Source organism: Hyperoodon ampullatus (genome assembly GCF_949752795.1).
Source record: "Hyperoodon ampullatus genome assembly, chromosome: 16".
NCBI lineage: Eukaryota > Metazoa > Chordata > Mammalia > Artiodactyla > Ziphiidae > Hyperoodon > Hyperoodon ampullatus.
The window spans coordinates 53,395,850-53,414,003 of NC_136929.1; the positions used below are offsets into that span (position 1 = coordinate 53,395,850).

General features: G+C 40.6%; 1 protein-coding gene across 1 annotated transcript in view; it reads right to left on the reverse strand.

Moving 5' to 3' along the window:
- Window positions 1-18,154, reverse strand: part of VWA8 (von Willebrand factor A domain containing 8) — a gene marked incomplete at both ends in the record, with an annotated part of 368,930 nt that overhangs the window by 279,945 nt on the left and 70,831 nt on the right. The window contains 7 exons of the mRNA XM_079721796.1: window positions 51-185; window positions 2,350-2,481; window positions 6,150-6,254; window positions 8,475-8,583; window positions 9,311-9,360; window positions 9,954-10,118; window positions 15,058-15,225. Of these exons, the coding sequence (XP_079577922.1) occupies window positions 51-185; window positions 2,350-2,481; window positions 6,150-6,254; window positions 8,475-8,583; window positions 9,311-9,360; window positions 9,954-10,118; window positions 15,058-15,225 (864 nt within the window). The remainder of the gene's footprint in view (window positions 1-50; window positions 186-2,349; window positions 2,482-6,149; window positions 6,255-8,474; window positions 8,584-9,310; window positions 9,361-9,953; window positions 10,119-15,057; window positions 15,226-18,154) is intronic.

Genomic DNA, 18,154 nt, shown 5'->3' on the forward strand with positions numbered 1-18,154 from the left:
ACCACCAAAAGTCGGGAAACAGAACTTAGCAGCGAGGCTGCTATTCTTACTTTTCCTCCAATTAAACATATGTCCTTAACCATGTGAGACTGCATCATTTCAGCCAGTAGTTGTTTATGGCTTAAAGTTTGTATAAAACGGTCTGATGTGCAAGGTTGACTTAATGGCCTGGTCCCAGCTGGCACCTATAATTAAAGAGAGGTAAACATAATATGCACATGTTTTTCTCAAAATAATAGTTAAATGAAAGCATACAACTGCCATTTAAAAGCCCCTACTAATTTCCTGCTCAATTCAATTCTATACTGTTTTTGATATTTCAATAGAGCAACAATTATTTTCTCATTCACACATCTGATGATCATTTTCATCAAACTTCCAAATCAATCATCCCTCTAAAATTAAAGCCCTATGCTGTCAGACATTTTCATATGAATCAAGTAATTTTCATACTATTTATAACTTATAATAACAATGTCACTGCTTGAGAATGAAGGTTTTTGCCCAAATTTCAGTTATAAGTACAGAATTTAAAATCAATCTACTGGGATTCTCCAAAATCACCAAAGATCTCCTGATTTCTAAACTGTCCACAAATCTTTTTCCACTCTTATTTTAGTTTGCCACTCAGAAGCATCTGTTCTTAAAATCTCCCATCCTTCACACCTGCTTCCTTTTATTTCCTATCTCCTCCTTATTAAAGTCTCCTGGATTTCCATGCCCTGCTGGGGACTCTGGACTTGATCATACTGTAGACAACACAAACCCTAAAGAATTACAAGTTTGGAAGTGACAAGATCAGATTTGTTTTTAAGAAAGATCATCCTGGTGGTAACACAGAAGGCTAACTTGAAGGGCCGGGAGGCAATGATGTTAGAAAGCCATTACCAAAGGGAAGCAAATAATGAAAGCTCACTCACATCTCATGTCCCTGGACATTCTGTTCAAACCGCCTGAAATGTCCTATCACCCTTCCATTCCTGGGCCACTGGAAAACTCCTGTGTCATAAGACTTAGCTCAAGCCCCATCTCCTCTCTGAAACTTTCTCTACTCCTTCTCCTGACTCTTAGTGTTACTTCCGTCTCTACATCTCCATAGCCATTCCAGTGCAGTTCTTACGCATCTGCCTCTATCCTAGACCATCAGCTGTGAGGTCACTCATCTGAAGGAGACAGAAAAGTGTCGTGTAGAGTGTGCTGTCTAGAAGGCCCAGCTGTGCCATTTGGTAGCTGGTGACCATGGGTGAACTGATGATCCTCTTCACATCTGTTTTCTAATCTATAAAATGGAGATAATAAAAGTTATCTCCGGGGTTATTGGGGGATTTAAATGGTATAATATATGTGAAGAGAAAAATACAGTAACTAGTACACTGCAGGCACTGAGTGGATTTTAATACAGAGCCTGGCTTATGGTAGACATAACCAATGTTTCGTTTGATGATTGAGTAAATACAGTGACCTGAATAAGTATTACTAATATCACGTTCAAACAAACAAAAAAGCCTATCATGGGGCTTCCCTGGTGGCGCAGTGGTTGACAGTCTGCCTGCCGATGCAGGGGACACGGGTTCGTGCCCCGGTCCGGGAGGATCCCACATGCCGCGGAGCGGCTGGGCCCGTGAGCCATGGCCGCTGAGCCTGCGCGTCCGGAGCCTGTACTCCGCAACGGGAGAGGCCACAACGGTGAGAGGCCCGCGTACCGCAAAAAAAAAAAAAAAGCCTATCATGAATGCTTGCTCTGTCATAACATAAGAAGGCAAGCATTTATTCTTTCCTACATTCACTTACAATCTAATTGTCAGCATTTTTCAGGCTGTGTTTCCTAGTGTTAGCTTCCTATCACCTCTTAGGGTTCTTAGGACCCTCAAGGGAAGGGTTAGGAAAAAGGGAGGCAGAGCAAGCAGTTGGAGCTCTATGAGCAAATACCGTTCCCCTCCTCTAAAAACTGTTCAACTACAACAGCTCCTCTTTTAACTGTTTCATGTAGCTGACAAAGATTTTACTTGAAAAGAGCATTCCTTAGTTGTTAAAATATGTTTGAAAACAATGACTATTTCTTACCAAGGACTCAGAACACAAAATGCTTTCATTAATAAACACTTTATTTGATTTTCTCAGAGGCTGACTTCGGTTTTTGATGAAAAGCTATCCCTATGTTTCCCCTGAACTTTTCCAGTTTGCAACCATACATGACTCTGGATATATAGATATACAGATACACGTATATAGATGTGATGCTATGGAACCAAAGAAGACTTATAAGGGAATCATAAACCCAATTTAGGTCATAAAAATGGACAGAACAAGGCACATCTTAGAAAGTACGAACCTTGATTCATTCATTACCTTAATGGTCACCTCTTTTTCTGCAATCCGGATGGTCACAGAAGCTTGGAAGACATGGTTTTCAGTCATCTTCTCCACTCTCACAACCTCTTCAGGAAGCACAGAGCTTCTTGAATCTTGAAGTTCAAAGCGCTGTAAAATTACCAGAAGGACATGTAATTTACTTTTTATTTTAGTATTAATGTTGGATATCCGGAAGGTTCCATCTTAATTAGAACTGAAACCCACTCTATGTTATAAAAATAAAGGTAAAAAAAATTAAGGAGAATTTTTCCCCTATTTTTACAGATACCATTCATTCTCCTTAAGCTAATTACTAAGGTGATATGAAAATAGCCCCTAAAATTTACTAAATGCCAAGAAATGGAATCGTTGAGTTCCTGATCTGGTAGAAGTTTGCAGCCTACAATGCTTGATAATCGAAGGTTCCAGTTTCCTAGAAAAGGATGATGAGACTCTTGAAAACATGCTAAAGGAAATTAAAATAAGGCCTATATCAGTTGATTTCTTAAATCAACTGAAGTTAATAGCTGCCTGGACACCAGTCTGCTGATTGCTTGTGTGGTTAGTTTAACTGATTACAATAAAGTATAACAATCAATCTTCCACAGTATCTGGCACAGTGCCTTCTACAGTGTAGGTTCTCAATATTTGTCAAACTGGATTTAAAAGGCCCAGACCATTGATTCTTTCTCCATGTAGGCCAATGATCAATGTTCTAACACTAGGTTACACCCCCTAAGCCCAGCTCGTTATATAAAAAATGCACACAGGGTCTTCCCTGGTGGCGCAGTGGTTGGGGGTCCGCCTGCCAATGCAGGGGACACAGCTTCGTGCCCCGGTCCAGGAACATCCCACATGCCATGGAGCGGCTGGGCCCGTAAGCCATGGCCACTGAGCCTGTGCATCCGGAGCCTGTGCTCCGCAATGGGAGAGGCCACAACAGTGAGAGGCCCGCGTACCGCAAAAAAAAAAAAAAAAAAAAAAGCACACAGAGGACACAAATAAGTATATGAAAAATGAGGATACTAATTGAAAATTAATTAAATCCTATGCCCTACTAACAGCAGCATGTTCAATATGAAGAGCTTAACTCATTTTTACTGTTAAACAGGCAGAAATTATTCCCCCCAAATTCTACAATACTTTTATAACATTATCACTATAGTGAAAGACTTGAAACTCAATGAAAGAACAGATTACTGCTTATTCAACAGAATGACTCAACTCTAAAAAATATATTTTGGGGAAGAAAATTATTTTCAACTTCAACACTGTAAACATAACAGCCCAGATCATGTCTTCATTGCTGTGTCTTAAGTACTCAAGACAATCATTCCTCTTCCCAAGCCTAAGAAAAATTGTTTATATGTGCTACCATAAAAAACATAAGTTTTATACTTTGCACAATTTATATATGCAAACTCCCATGGTGTCACACATGTGGTAGGAATTGCTTCCATGCTGTAGACAAATAACAATCATTGACACCATAATTTCCTGCCAAAAAAAAAAAGGGTACACTGTATTTTAAGGAGGTTCAATTGGAAAGGAAGCCATAGCAAAGTAATTAAATTCATTGGAATTTAGAACCTAGACCCATTAAATTCTAAGAAAATATATATATGAGCTTAAAGGTATGTTTTCACTCCAGCCATAGTAATGTCAGTTTAGCTTGATATAGGGTTAATGTCAGAGCATTTATATTCCAGAAATGAACACTAATGCCTTGAACCACACTTGCTGTACTGGTTATGTCCTTATAAATAATTCAAACTAAAATATTTCAGTAGAATAAAAATAGTAGGCTAGAATACACTAAAATAGGAAAAGAACTCAAGTTGCAAGGTGAGTTACCATTTGTTGGCATAGGAAATTTAAAGACTCTTAATCAAAAAGGAAATTGAGGAGTAAAACAGATATATAATTCTTCACAAAATTAAGGCAAGAAAAGACAATCACTTTTTCTTCTCTTACATAAGTAACAAAATTCCCCCTTTTCCTGTTTTTTTTTAAAACTCTACAATCAGATTTGAAAGAATTCCTGTTTGTAATATGGATCCTCAATCAGTGCTCTACGTTCCCCTTAATTATAAAGGTCAAAATAAAGGCCAAACAAAATGAAGCAGCACTGACTACTTTCTTTGGAAAACTCAACTCTTTAAAGGTATTCTATAACTTTATAGAATTTGTATGACTAATTTTGAAATTAGAGACCAGAAACGCATCAAAGTGTTTTCTTAGTAAAAATAAAGACCTTTGTTCATAATGGACTTATCTAGACACTGAATGCCTTCTCCTGGTTGTGTCACAAAACTTTACATTGCTTCATTTTATCAGAACTCTGACATTTTCTTCTACCCTACGTACCCTTGTTCCCAAGGCAGTGGACTTTGTGCTGATGGTCATCTAGGGAGTTCATCTGTAATCACAGCCTCTTTTCTCAAACACTAGGTACTCTATTTCAATGACCAATGCCAAAGTAGCTCAGATGTTAATTAAATCAAAGATGAGTTCTAGTTCTGTTTTTCAGAGGCTGGAATGAATCTTAGAGTGAACTATACAGTCAGACTGGTAGTTTCCTAACTCCTTGAGCATAGGCATTAATTTCCCCATTTCCAAATGGTTCTTCATTATCTCCTTAACATCCTTCCACCTTCTCCTTTTTCCCCTCCCTCTCCCTCACCCCTTCTCACACACACAGCAAATCCCTTTCTTCCCTTTCATCAGTGGCTGCTATTTCACTGTCCCTAGCCCTGCTTCTATTCTTTGCTGTCTCTTCTACTTTCCTTTGCCTCTTTATTGGCCATTACTTTCCCCTTGCTTCTTTATGTTTTTCTTTTAGATTCTGCCCTTAACTATACTGTTTAGCATTTATGAGGAACGGCTTTTTGTTAGTTTTATTTTGTTATTATTATTATTGACATCACCAATCAGTGAAAATACTGTTTCTTGGGTTGGCTGATATATGAAATAAAATCCCACTGAAGTAACTAGAATCTATTGTTCCACTCTTCTGAGCCCTTCTCACTATTATTAGCTGCATACAGAGTACTTCTGTACTCCCAAAGACCCTGTGTATTCTTTGGGATAAGGGAGAAACTAACACCACTCCATATGTCAAATTCTGGCCTCCAGAAAATGAAGGGCCTATACACAAGACCACAACAGCTTAGTGTTCACATTCTACCTACTCCTTAGAAATCTATACACCTTGACCCAAACTGTGTAAGAAAAACAAAAACAGTCTTTCATAAAAAGGAATTATTTGGGGTGAGTCAATGACTCTCTCTCGCCAAGGGTCCGCTTGAAGTGGCTCTCACTGGCCAAGACCTGGGATAATTTTAGCATCAAAATAAATGACGATAGTAATCAATTATAACCCACTGAATAAAATAGGGATCCATAAGTGCATATTGATATATATGAATAAATAAATACATGGAGGAGAAGAAAAAGCTCTTCCTTAGTGTAGAATGCCTACTAATAAATGCAGAAGGAATGTTTACGCCCCATTACTGACATGACAATGCCTCCACATGTGGAAAAGAAGACAAGGGAAAGAAAGAAAGATGGAGAAAGAAAAGTAGGAAAGAAGGGTAAGAGAGAGATGAGAAGAAGGGAAAAGAAGGGACAAGAAGAGAAAATAGGAAAGGTAAGGAAAGAAAGTGAAGCAGATACATACTTTTTTTTTTTAACATCGTTATTGGAGTATAATTGCTCTACAATGGTGTGTTAGTTTCTGCTTTATAACAAAGGAATCAGCTATACACATACATATATCTCCATCAGATACTTACTTTTAAAACAACTTCCACAGCCATCTTCCCTTCATGTCCTAGTAAAATAGTGTACGGGTAAAGGCACCGGATTGCATGTTCGATGGACATCATAGGAAAGGAATCCTATTTAGGAGGAAAAATACATAGGAATGAAGAACACCTAAAATAATCACAGAAAATTTAACAAAGATGTACATATGACATTGAAATTGCATTATAAACAATACCCAGTAAGTTTCTCCTGTTTTCCAGAAGTCTACAAAGGCAAATATTCATTGTTTCCTCTTCTTGTTCCACACCCTTTCCCTTGGTAAACTCACCCACTCTCATCTTTCAGCTGCCGTGTATGTGTTGATGGCTCCCATGTCTCTGTCTCCAGTCCTGACCTTTTTCTTGCGCTCTAGACCTAAACTCTCAATTGCCCATTAGACGTGACTATATGGATGTCCCATAGACTCCCATTCAGCATGTCTGAAACTACAGGTCTGAACACACTTCCCTATCCTACTCATTCCAAAGTACCTTCTCTTTTTCCTCTACTCCTAATCTGAGTTAATCTCATCCACATACTCCCAGCTTCACTGTTATAACTACAAAGTTAGAAAGTGTTCATTATCCTCAAACCCTTCCCCCCAGATTGCTTTCACAATTCGGTTTACCCTACTTTAAAAAGTCTACTAACAAGGACAACTAGGGAAATTTCAATATGGACTGTCTATTAGATGTCATTACAGAATTACTGTTAACATGCTGAGGGGTGTGATAACAGTGTTCTGGTTATGTAGAAGAATGTTCTAATTCTTAGAAGTTGCATACTGAAGTACTTAAGAATACTGACTACAATTTACTTTCAGAATTGTTTAGAAAAAAATGAGAAAGTGCAAACAAAAGTGGCAATATGTTAAAAGTTGGTGATTCTAGTTAAAGGGATTATGGATTTAGGTTTTGCTATTTTTGAACTTTTTCTTAGATCTGAGAATTGTCAAAGTAGAAAGTTCCAAGGAAAAAACAAAAAGAATGAAAAGTAGAAGATGTGATAAATAGGAGGAAAAATGCTGTTCCAGATGTATAGAACAGTGTAAACAATACCTGAGAAACCTAACTCACTGACCCTCAGGAAACGTAAAATAAAAAGCAACAAGAGAGGGCTTCCCTGGTGGCGCAGTGGTTGAGTCCGCCTGCCGATGCAGGGGACACGGGTTCGTGCCCTGGTCCGGGAAGATCCCACATGCCGTGGAGCGGCTGGGCCCATGAGCCATGGCCGCTGAGCCTGTGCTCCGCAGGGGGAGAGGCCACAACAGTGAGAGGCCCGCGTACCACAAAAAAAAAAAAGAAAAAAAAAAAGCAACAGGAGATTAAAAATAAGTCTCTTGTCTAAGTGTTGTCACTACTACCTTGGATTATGCTCTCCTTAGCAGAGTCTCCTACCTGTTCCCTGAGCATCCACGCTCCCCCCATCTCACCTCGCTGCCAGCAGAGGTGTCTTCCTCCAACATATATCTGATTGCCACACATCCCATCTACTTAATAATGTCTAATGGGCCACTTCTTCCACACCAGAAAATACAGACAACTTCACTCACCATGCAAAACACTTCACAATAAGGTCCTAACCTTTCTCTTCGGCACACGTGCTTGCTCCAGTGATACAATTTATCATCATTCTCCGAAAAACACACCAGGCCCTTTTGTGATTTAACACCTTTGGCCCATGCTGTTCCCTCTGCCTAGGGAACACTCCAGACACTACTGTCATGACCTTCGTGAAACTGTGGTGGACAACGTCTGTCTTCCACCATATCCCCTCACCCATTTTCCTCCTTCATGTGCCTCCCAGCTTTCCCTTCCAACAGCCAGCTGCTGCAGGTCTTTCCAAGAAAACTGCCCTTGAGCTCCTGGAGCCAGCTTGGCTCCCAGAGTGGGAGAGCAGCTAGTGCCTGGGAATGTGTGCCCCCTGGGACGATTGCTAACCAGTGAGACGGATGGTGCTGAGTGTGAAAGTCCCAGCTCCCCTGCCTCAGGTTGGGGCGAGTCTGAGGCACGACTTACACTGCCGCAGACCTCTGCATGATCAGGTAGAAGTCCTCCTTCCCTCTGTGGAACTTTCACCTGAGCTGCAGGTCTACCTTCCCCCGTCCAAGGCTGTAAGCTCTTTAAGGACTCAGAACACATCAGTGGTCTCTGCACAGTTTCCTGGGCTGCACAGCAAATTAATCTCAGGCCTTACAATATTTATAGAAGAGTATAATAAGGCAAATGGAAATGATTAACCTCCAAGGGTTAACTTTTAAGTTTTCTTTGCCACATTTGGGTATACCAGTCATTAATTTATTTTATACATACCAGGATTCGAACTGCAGCTGGTAAACCATCTAAAGGAAAATCTGGAAGTCCAAGAGTAGAAGATTCTTGGGAACAGAGAGTGGTGGCAAAGGATAAGAGTTGAGAAATTCTAGGGGAAAACAAAAAGTGATATTAAATTTTATTCTAATAGTTATAATACATAAAATCTGTTACATATAAAATAGTTGGGCCAATTTAATTAATCGAAAAAGTTGACATCCACTATTTAATTCTTAGGGAATAGTTCCATATTATAATATTCCATTTCAAACTCAAGCTGATTAGGTTCACATATATATTTCTTAAATCTGTCCCAATATGTGAGGTTTTTCATAACCTGGCCCAAAACTACTCTGCCAGCGTCACCTCCCACCTTTCTCAATCTAAATCCAAACTCCAGCCTCCGGGAGCTTTTCATAGACCCAAGAATAAGGCATATATTCTCGTGCCATGCTTTAAAATTTTTTTCTTAGAATTCCTTAATTCCATTCTCTATCAGTCAAAAGCCTACTCATTCTTTGGGACCCATCTCAAATGACAATGCCTTTGTGAAGCCCTTATAAAGTCTCAACCACAACATCCCCCAAAACTCTGAAATTATGGCCCTTACCACACTGTGTTAAAGTAAGGTATTTATATACATATCTGTAAACTCTACTAGATCTTGAGTTTCTTGCCATCAAAGATCATGTCTTATTAACTTTATCATTAGCTGGTTCCATAGCTACTGAAAAATTCTTCAAACAGTTGTTGAATGAATGAATGAATCAGTTGATCAATGAATGGGCAAAACAAATTCAATGTTAAGTGTCCATATATATATCTGAAATACTTACTTCTCAGCAGAAACATTGGCTCCAACTGAATACAACAGTTTAAGTTGGTCCTAAAATAACATAAAACATATCAAATTGATTAATAAGGATTGTAACAGATTAAATGCAAATGTTTGACAGACATAATTCAACCTTTTAATTAAGCAGACACTATGTAATTAATAGCAAAAAATTATTTCTTGATACATGTCATTTCTAAAAGAAGAGTTGGTCTTTTAAAAAAATCTTTCAGACAAATAATACCACAATAACTTTTCTTTCTAGTTTCCAGAGATTTTCTTTACCTTTATATCCATTTTTCTTTCCATCAACTACTGAGGGGGACATCTACAAACACAGTAACATTTTTATAGTAATTGAATTTATTATAAACAGGAATACTATTTAAAAAATAAACTATCCTTAAGGGAAGAGGGGCAAGATGGAAGAGGGGATTAAGAGGTATAAGCTACTATGTATAAAATAAGCTACAAGCACAGGGAATGTAGCCAATATTTTAGAATAACTTTAAATGAAGTATAATCTATGAAAATATCGAATCACTATGTTGGACACCTGAAACTAATATTGTAAATCAACTATACTTCAATTAAAAATAAATACAAATTTAAAAATAAAATAAATTATCTTTGTTCCTACATACCTGGAAGGGTAGATAATAAATATCTCTGGCTTGAAATCGAGACCGGAGCGGGGGATCTAATGGATTCCCAGAGTACCTAGGTACCGGCAAGCCCAAGGCAATCACTCGGAAATCTTCACTGACTCGGACAATCTTCCAAGCATCCAATTCTGTTTTGGTATGATTCTAAAGGAGTAAGAAATCAACAATTACAGCATAATGATAGAGATCACAAGTGCAAGAGCCAGGCTAAGGAATGTATGTCCTGACTGCCGGGTAAACTGTATTTGAGAATGCTCTTGAAGCCAAACTGTCAAGGAAGGGAGGAAAGTGGAATCAGGAACAGGATACCAGGGAAGGCTCACAAAATGAAGACTGGTGTTTGAAAGGAGAAGTATCCAGGAACAAAGGCGATGTGGGTCAGATCTCTAAACCCTAGTCAGTAACACAAAGGCGAGATCAGCTCGGTGCTTTGTGACTGCCTGGAGGGGTGGGATAGGGAGAGTGGGAGGGAGGGAGACGCAAGAGGGAAGGGATATTGGAACATATGTATATGTATAACTGATTCACTTTGTTATAAAGCAGAAATTAACACACCATTGTAAAGCAATTATACTCCGATAAAGATGTAAAAAAAATAATACTAATAACACAAAGGAACAGTCGGAAGAGCAAGGAAAATAAACTGGTTCAAGCTAGAAGTCGTAAAATGGTAGTTCTAGAGGGGTAGACCACCAGCAGAGCAGAGACTGCCCAGAGACCTTCAATAAATAACTATGTTTATGGATATATTTCTACCAAGGTATATTAATAATAATAAGGAACCTTCTTTGAAAACTTAATACATGATAAGCACTTTCCATGAATTTTTCTCATTTAATTTTCACCAGAATCCAAATAGACATTTAATTCCTTTTCATGGATGAATAAACTGACGTTCAAAGGAGTTACGTAACTTGCCCACATTACTGCAACTACTCTATGGTGGAGCTGAGACCGGAAACAGCGTAGATTTCAGAGTCACAAATCCTGGCTCTAGTGCTTGGTGCACATTCTAGCTAAGTGACCAAAAACTTGTTATCACACCCTCTGAGCCTCAATTTTCTCATCTATAAAGTGGAAATAATATCACCGATATTACTATGGCTGTTACGAAAGTTAAATGTGATAATGCATGTGAAAATGAAAGTAACTGGTCCACAGCAGTCACCTGTTAAATGTCATACCTTCCTTCTCTGCCTGACCCTTCCAATGTCTCTTCACTGTTCATCAGCCTTTTAAGGGCCCCCCAGTCCCTGGCTGTTGTCCTCTTTATACCCTCTTATATCACGGCATCTAAAGACTTCATTGCACTTATTCATTAATTCAACAAATAGTCATTGAGCACCTACCATGTGCCAGGCATTGTTCTAAAGTTTGAGATAACAACAATGACAAAATTCCTGGCCTAGTGAAAGTATGATCTAGTAGAGGGAGGCAGACAATGAGCTAAAAACATAAGTAAATAAATCATGTGGGATAGTAGAAGACTCTGTGGAAAAATACAGAGCAGAGTAAAGGAGTATGGGGGCAGAGGGCACACTGAAGTACTTAATAAAAGGGTGAGGGCAGGCTTCATTGGTAATACAGGCAGACCTCGGAGATACTGCAGGTTTGGTTTCAGACCACCACAATAAAACACATATTGCAATAAAGTAAGTCACAAAAATTTTTTGGTTTTCCAGTTCGTATAAAAGTTACGTTTACACTACACTGTAGTCTATGAAGTATGCAACAGCATTATGTCTAAAAAATGCACATACCTTAATTTAAAAATATTTTATTGCCAAAAAATGCTGACCATCTTCTGAGCCTTCAGTGAACAGTCAGCTTTGTGCTGGTAGAGGATCTTGCCTCAGTGTTGGTGGCTGCTGACTGATGAGGATGGTGGCTGCTGAAGGCTGGGATGGCCGTGGCAGTTCCCTCAAATAAGGCCACAGTGAAGCTCGCTGCATCAATTGACTCTCTGTAGCAGGCACTGCTATTTGATAGTATTTGACCCACAGTAGAACTTCCTTCAAAATTGGAGTCAATCCTCTCGAACCCTGCTTCTGCTTTATCAACTAAGTTTATGTTCTAAATTCTAAATCATATGTTGCCATTTTAACAACCTTCACGGTATCTTCATCAGGAGCAGATTCCAACTCAAGAAACCATTTCCTTTGCTCATCCATAGCAAGCAACTCCTCATCTGTTAAAGTTTTATCATGAGATTGCAGCAGTTCAGTCACATCTGTAGGCTCCACTTCTAATTCTAGTTTTCTTGCTATTTCTGTCACCTCTGCAGTTACTTCCTCCACTGAACTCTTGAACCCCTCAAAGTCATCCATGAGAGTTGGCGTCAGCTTCTTCCAAACTCCTGTTAACGTTGATATTTTGATCTCTGCCTATGAATCATAAATGTCCTTAATGGCATCTACAATAGCAAACCCTTTCCAGAAGGTTTTCAATTTAGTTTGCCCAGATATGTCAGAGGAATTACTATGGCAGCTATACCCTTACAAAATGTATTGCTTAAATAATAAGACTTGAAAGTCAAAATTACTCCTTGATCCAGGGACTGCAGAATGAATGTTGTGTTAGCAGGCATGAAAACAACGTGAATTTCATCGTACATCTCCATCAGAGCTCTTGGGTGACCAGACACATTGTCAATGAACAGTAATATTTTGAAAGGAATTTTTTTTCTGAGCAGTAGGTCTCAACAGTGAGCTTAACAATAAACCATGCTGTAAACAGATGTGCTATCATCCAGGCTTTGTTGTTCCATTTACAGAGCACAGGCAGAGTAGATGTAACATAATTCTTAAAGGCCCTAGGATTTTCAGAATGGTAAATAAACATTAGCTTCAACTTAAAGTCACCAGCTGCATGAGCCCCTAACAAGAGAGTCAGCCTGTCCTTTGAAGCTCTGAAGACAGACATCGACTTCTCTCTAGCTATGAAAGTCCTAGATGGCATCTTCTTCCAATAAAAGGCTGTTTCATCTACACAGAAACTCTGATGTTTGGTGTAGCCACCTTCATTAATTATCTTAGCTAAATCTTATGGACAACTTGCTACAGCTTCTACATAAGCACTTGCTGCTTCACTTTGCACTTTTATGTTATGGACACAGCTTCTTTCCTTAAACCTCATGAACCAACCTCTGCTAACTTCAAATTTTTCTTCTGCAGTTTCCTCACCTCTCTCAGCCTTCAAAGAATTGAAGAGAGTTGGACCTTCTTCTGGATTAGGCTTTGGCTTAAGGGAATGTTGTGGCTAGTGTGATCATCTATCCAGACCACTAAAATTTTCTTCAGCAATAAGGCTGTTTCTCTTTCTTACCATTTGTGTGTTCACTGGAGTAACACTTTTACTTTCCTGCATGAACTTTTCCTTTGCATTCACAACTTGGCTAACTGGTGCAAGAGGCCTAGCTTTTGGCCTGTCTCAGCTTTCAACATGCCTCCTCATTAAGCTTAATCACTTCTAGCTTTTGTTGTTGTTGTTGTTGTTGTTGTTGTTGTTGTTTGCAGTATGCAGGCCTCTCATAGCTGTGGCCTCTCCCATTGCAGAGCACAGGCTCCGGACGCGCAGGCTCAGTGGCCATGGCTCATGGGCCCAGCTGCTCCGCGGCATGTGGGATCCTCCCGGACCGGGGCACGAACCCGTGTACCCTGCATCGGCAGATGGACTCTCAACCACTGCGCCACCAGGGAAGCCCCACTTCTAGCTTTTGATTTAAAGTGAGAGACAAGTGACTTTTCCTTTCACTTGAACACTTAGAGGCCACTGTAGGATTATTAATTGCCCTAATTTCAATATTGTTGTGTCTCAGGGAATAGGGAGGCCCAAGAAGAGGGACACAGAGTGGAGAACGGACAGCTGATCAGTGGAGCTGTCAGAACACACATTTATTGATGAAGTTCACCATCTTATACATGGGTGTGCTTCGAGGAGCCCCAAAACAACTGCAACAGTAACGTCAAAGATCAGGGGTCACAGATCACCATAACAAATATAATAACAATGAAAAAGTTTGAAACATTGTTACAATTACCAAAATGCAACACAGAGACATGAAGTAAGCAAATGCTGTTAGAAAAATGGTGCCCACTGATTCGTTTGATGCAGGGTTGCCACAAACCTTCAATTCGTAAATAACACCATATCTGCAAAGCACACTAGAGCGAAGTGCAATGTAACAAGGTATGCCTGTATTACATTTGAGCAAAGACTTGAAAGGGATAGAGGAATGAGCCAGGCAGATATCTGGGAGAAAACCATTCCAGAAGAGCAAAGTGCCCGTGCAAAGCACTGATAAGATAGGATAATGCATATCCAGCAGGTTATGGTACAATAAAAAGAATACTAGCAGCTGGAGTGGAATGAAAAAGGAGAAGGATAGAAGGAGATAAGGCCAAAGAGGCAGTAATGGCCCAGATCACCCAAGACCCTGTATTCCATTGTGAGGATTTTAGATTATATTCTGAGTAGAGCAGGAAGGCATTAGAGGTTTACAGCAGAGGAATGACCTGTTCTGCTTCGTGTTTTAAAGCGATCACTAACTGCCCTGGGGGAGCCAGGATGGAAGCAGGGGTTCCAGTTGCGAAGCTCTCACAAACAACTCAGGCAGGCGATGCTGGTAGCTGGGACCTTCAGGGTATCTTTAAATATTTTACTCGTTTCTGTCAATATCTACTGGGCTTTGAGCTTCTTGAACCCAACAAGTGGACTTTATTCAGCTTAGTCTTCCTGGTGCCCAGGCCAGTCTAGAAGCTATTAGGCTTGTTGAGAGAAAGAAGAGAAGGGAAAAAGAAGATGGAAAAGGAGGGAGAAAGGGAAAAAGAATTAAAAGGAGAGAAAGAAAGAATAGTTATTAGATAGGCAAACAGAAGTAAAAACCTGGGAGGTCTTCTAACGTGATGTGGAAAACAGAAGAGCCATACAAAACTGCAAACGCATGACTGACTTCAGGCAGTTGCCCAAGATATGCGCCACCTGAACATTTGTCCGCATTCTGACACAATCATGTCTTATACAACAAATGGCCAACCCACAGCTCAACAGCTAAGACAAAGCAGTCACATTTTTCTTTTCTTACTTGGAGAAGTTTGTCGTAACGCTCGGCAGACATGAGGAAGCGTCCATCTTCAAGCTGCATCTCCCTATTTTCCAGCAAGTTGTTCAAAACAGGAAGAACATTCCTCTCCGCCTTTTCCAAGCCTTCCAAAACGAGAGTTCTACCTTCTGTGGCTGCACGAACTGCACACTATTTCCAAGAAACAAAAGCAATATGAGACTATCAAACACAGAGGAGAATGGCCTGATTTTACGTGTAATGCAAATTAAGCTGTGGTTCTTATTATAGGGACCGGGAGTCAGGAAAGCTGGGTTCTAGACCATGGTTTTGCTTTTCCTGCCAATATGATATTAAGCAAGTGGTTTTCTCTCTTTAGGCCTGCTTTCCCATTTGTAAAATGAAGCGATGAGAAGAGATGATCTCTAAGGCTCCTTTCAGCTGTAAATTTTATTAAAAAAAATTTTTTAACATCTGTATCGGAGTACAACTGCTTTACAATGGTGTGTTAGTTTCTGCTGTATAACAAAGTGAATCAGCTATAATGTATACATATATCCCCATATCTCCTCCCTCTTGCATCTCCCTCCCACCCTCCCTATCCCACCCCTCTAGGTGGTCACAAAGCACCCAGCTGATCTCCCTGTGCCATGCAGCTACTTCCTATTTCAGCTGTAACATTTTAGATATATCCCCAATGAAACAGAAAACTAAGAGCTATCTTTGGATCAGTAATGCAATTAAGGAAGCAGATTCCTTAACTATTGATAGAAACGAGAAATGAAGATTACAATCTGTCCTATCAAGATTTTTGTGAAGATCAGATAAACTAGGTGAGAACAGGTGCAGATTGTGAGGTTTTATTTTATTTATTTATTTTTAATTTTTTTTAAATTTCAGCTTTATTGAGGTATAATTGACATATAAATTTATGTTATTTGATTATAACACAGTATTATTAACTATAACCCCATGCTGTACATTAGATCTCAAGAATTTATTCATCAAATAACTGGAAGTTTGTACCCTTTGACCAATATGTCTCCACATCCTCCATTCCCCAGTCCCTGGTAACCACCATTCTAGTCTCTGTTTTCATGAGTTTGGCTGTTTTAGATTTTACATATAAGTGATATCATATGGTATTTGTTTTTCTTTTTTTTAAATAGAAAAATGCAAATCAAAACTACAATGAGATATCACCTCACACCAGTCAGAATGGCCATATCTTCACAACATCTACAAACAATAAATGCTGGAGACGGTGTGGAGAAAAGGGAACCCTCTTGCACGGTTGGTGGGAATGTGAATTGGTACAGCCACTATGGAGAACAGTATGGAGGTTCCCTAAAAAATTAAAAATAGAACTACCAAGTGACCCAGCAATCCCACTACTGGGCATATACCCTGAGAAAACCATAATTCAAAGAGACACATGCACCCCAATGTTCATGGCAGCACTATTTATAATAGTCAGGACATGGAAACCACCTAAATGTCCATCAACAGAGGAATGGATAAAGAAGATATGGGTCAGAGGACCTCCAGGATGGCGGAGGAGTAAGATATGGAGATCACCTTCCTCCCCACAAACACATCAGAAATACATCTACATGTGGAACAACTCCTACAGAACACCTAATGAACGCTGGCAGAAGACCTCAGGCCTCCCAAAAGGCAAGAAACTCCCCACGTACCTGGGTAGGAAAAAGAAAAAAGAAAAAACAGAGACAAAAGAATAGGGATGGGACCTGCACCAGTGGGAGGGAGCAGTGAAGGAGGAAAAGTTTCCACACACTAGGAAGCCCCTTCGCGGGCGGAGACTGCGGGTGGGCAGGGGGGAAGCTTCAGAGCCATGGAGGAGAGCGCAGCAACAGGGGTGCGGAGGGCAAAGCGGAGAGATTCCCGCACAGAAGATCAGTGCCAACCAGCACTCACCAGCCCGAGAGGCTTGTCTGCTCACCCGCCGGGAAGGGTGGGGGCTGGGAGCTGAGGCTCGGGCTTTGGAGGTCAGAACCCAGGGAGAGGACTGGGGTTGGCTGCGTGAACACAGCCTAAAGGGGCTAGTGCACCACAGCCAGCCGGGAGGGAGTCCAGGAAGAACTCTGGAGCTGCCTGAGTCGAGAGACCATTGTTTCGGGGTGTGTGAGAAGAGGGGATTCAGAACACCACCTAAATGAGCTTCAGAGAAGGGCACAAGCCACAGCTATCAGTGCGGACACCAGAGACGGGCATGAAATCTAACACTGCTGTTGCAGCCACCAAGAATCCTGCGTGCAAGTACAGGTCACTATCCACACCTCCCCTCCCAGAAGTCTGTGCAGCCTGCCACTGCCAGGGTATCGTGATCCAGCGACAAGTTCCCGGAGAGAACACACAGCACGCGTCAGGCTGTTGCAAGGTCACACCGGGCTCTGCCACCGCAGGCAGGCCCTGCATTCCGTACCCCTCCTTGAGTGAGGCAGAGCCCCCTAATCAGCCGCTCCTTTAACCCCCTCCTGTCTGGGCGAAGGGACACCAGAGGGCAACGTACACGCAGAAGCAGGGCCAAATCCAAACCTGAAGCCCAGGAGCTATGCAAACAAAAAGAGAAAGGGAAATTTCTCCCAGCAGCCCCAGGAGCAAAGAATGAAATCTTCACAAACAACTTGATGTACCCTGCATCTGTGGAATACATAAAAAGACAATGAATCATCCCAAATTTGAGGCAGTGGACTTTGGAAGCAAGTGTAGACTTGGGGTTTGCTGTATGCAACTGAATAGTTTAGGATTTTTATGTTTATCTTGTTTTAGTGCTTGCTATCATTGGTGGATTTGTTTATTGGTTTGGTTGATCTCTTCTTTTTTTTGTTTTAATAATTAAAAAAAATTTTTACTTTAATAACTTTATTGTATTGTTTTCTTGCTTGCTGTTTTTTCTCCCTTTTCTTCTGAGCCATGTGGCTGACAGGGTCTTGGTACTCTGGGCTGGTGTCAGGCCTGAGCCTCTGAGGTGGGAGAGCCAAGTTCAGGACATTGGACAACCAGAGACCTCCCAGACACACGTAATATCAATCGGCGAGAGCTCTCCCAGAGATCTCCGTCTCAATGCTAAGACCCAGCTCCACTCAATAACCAGCAA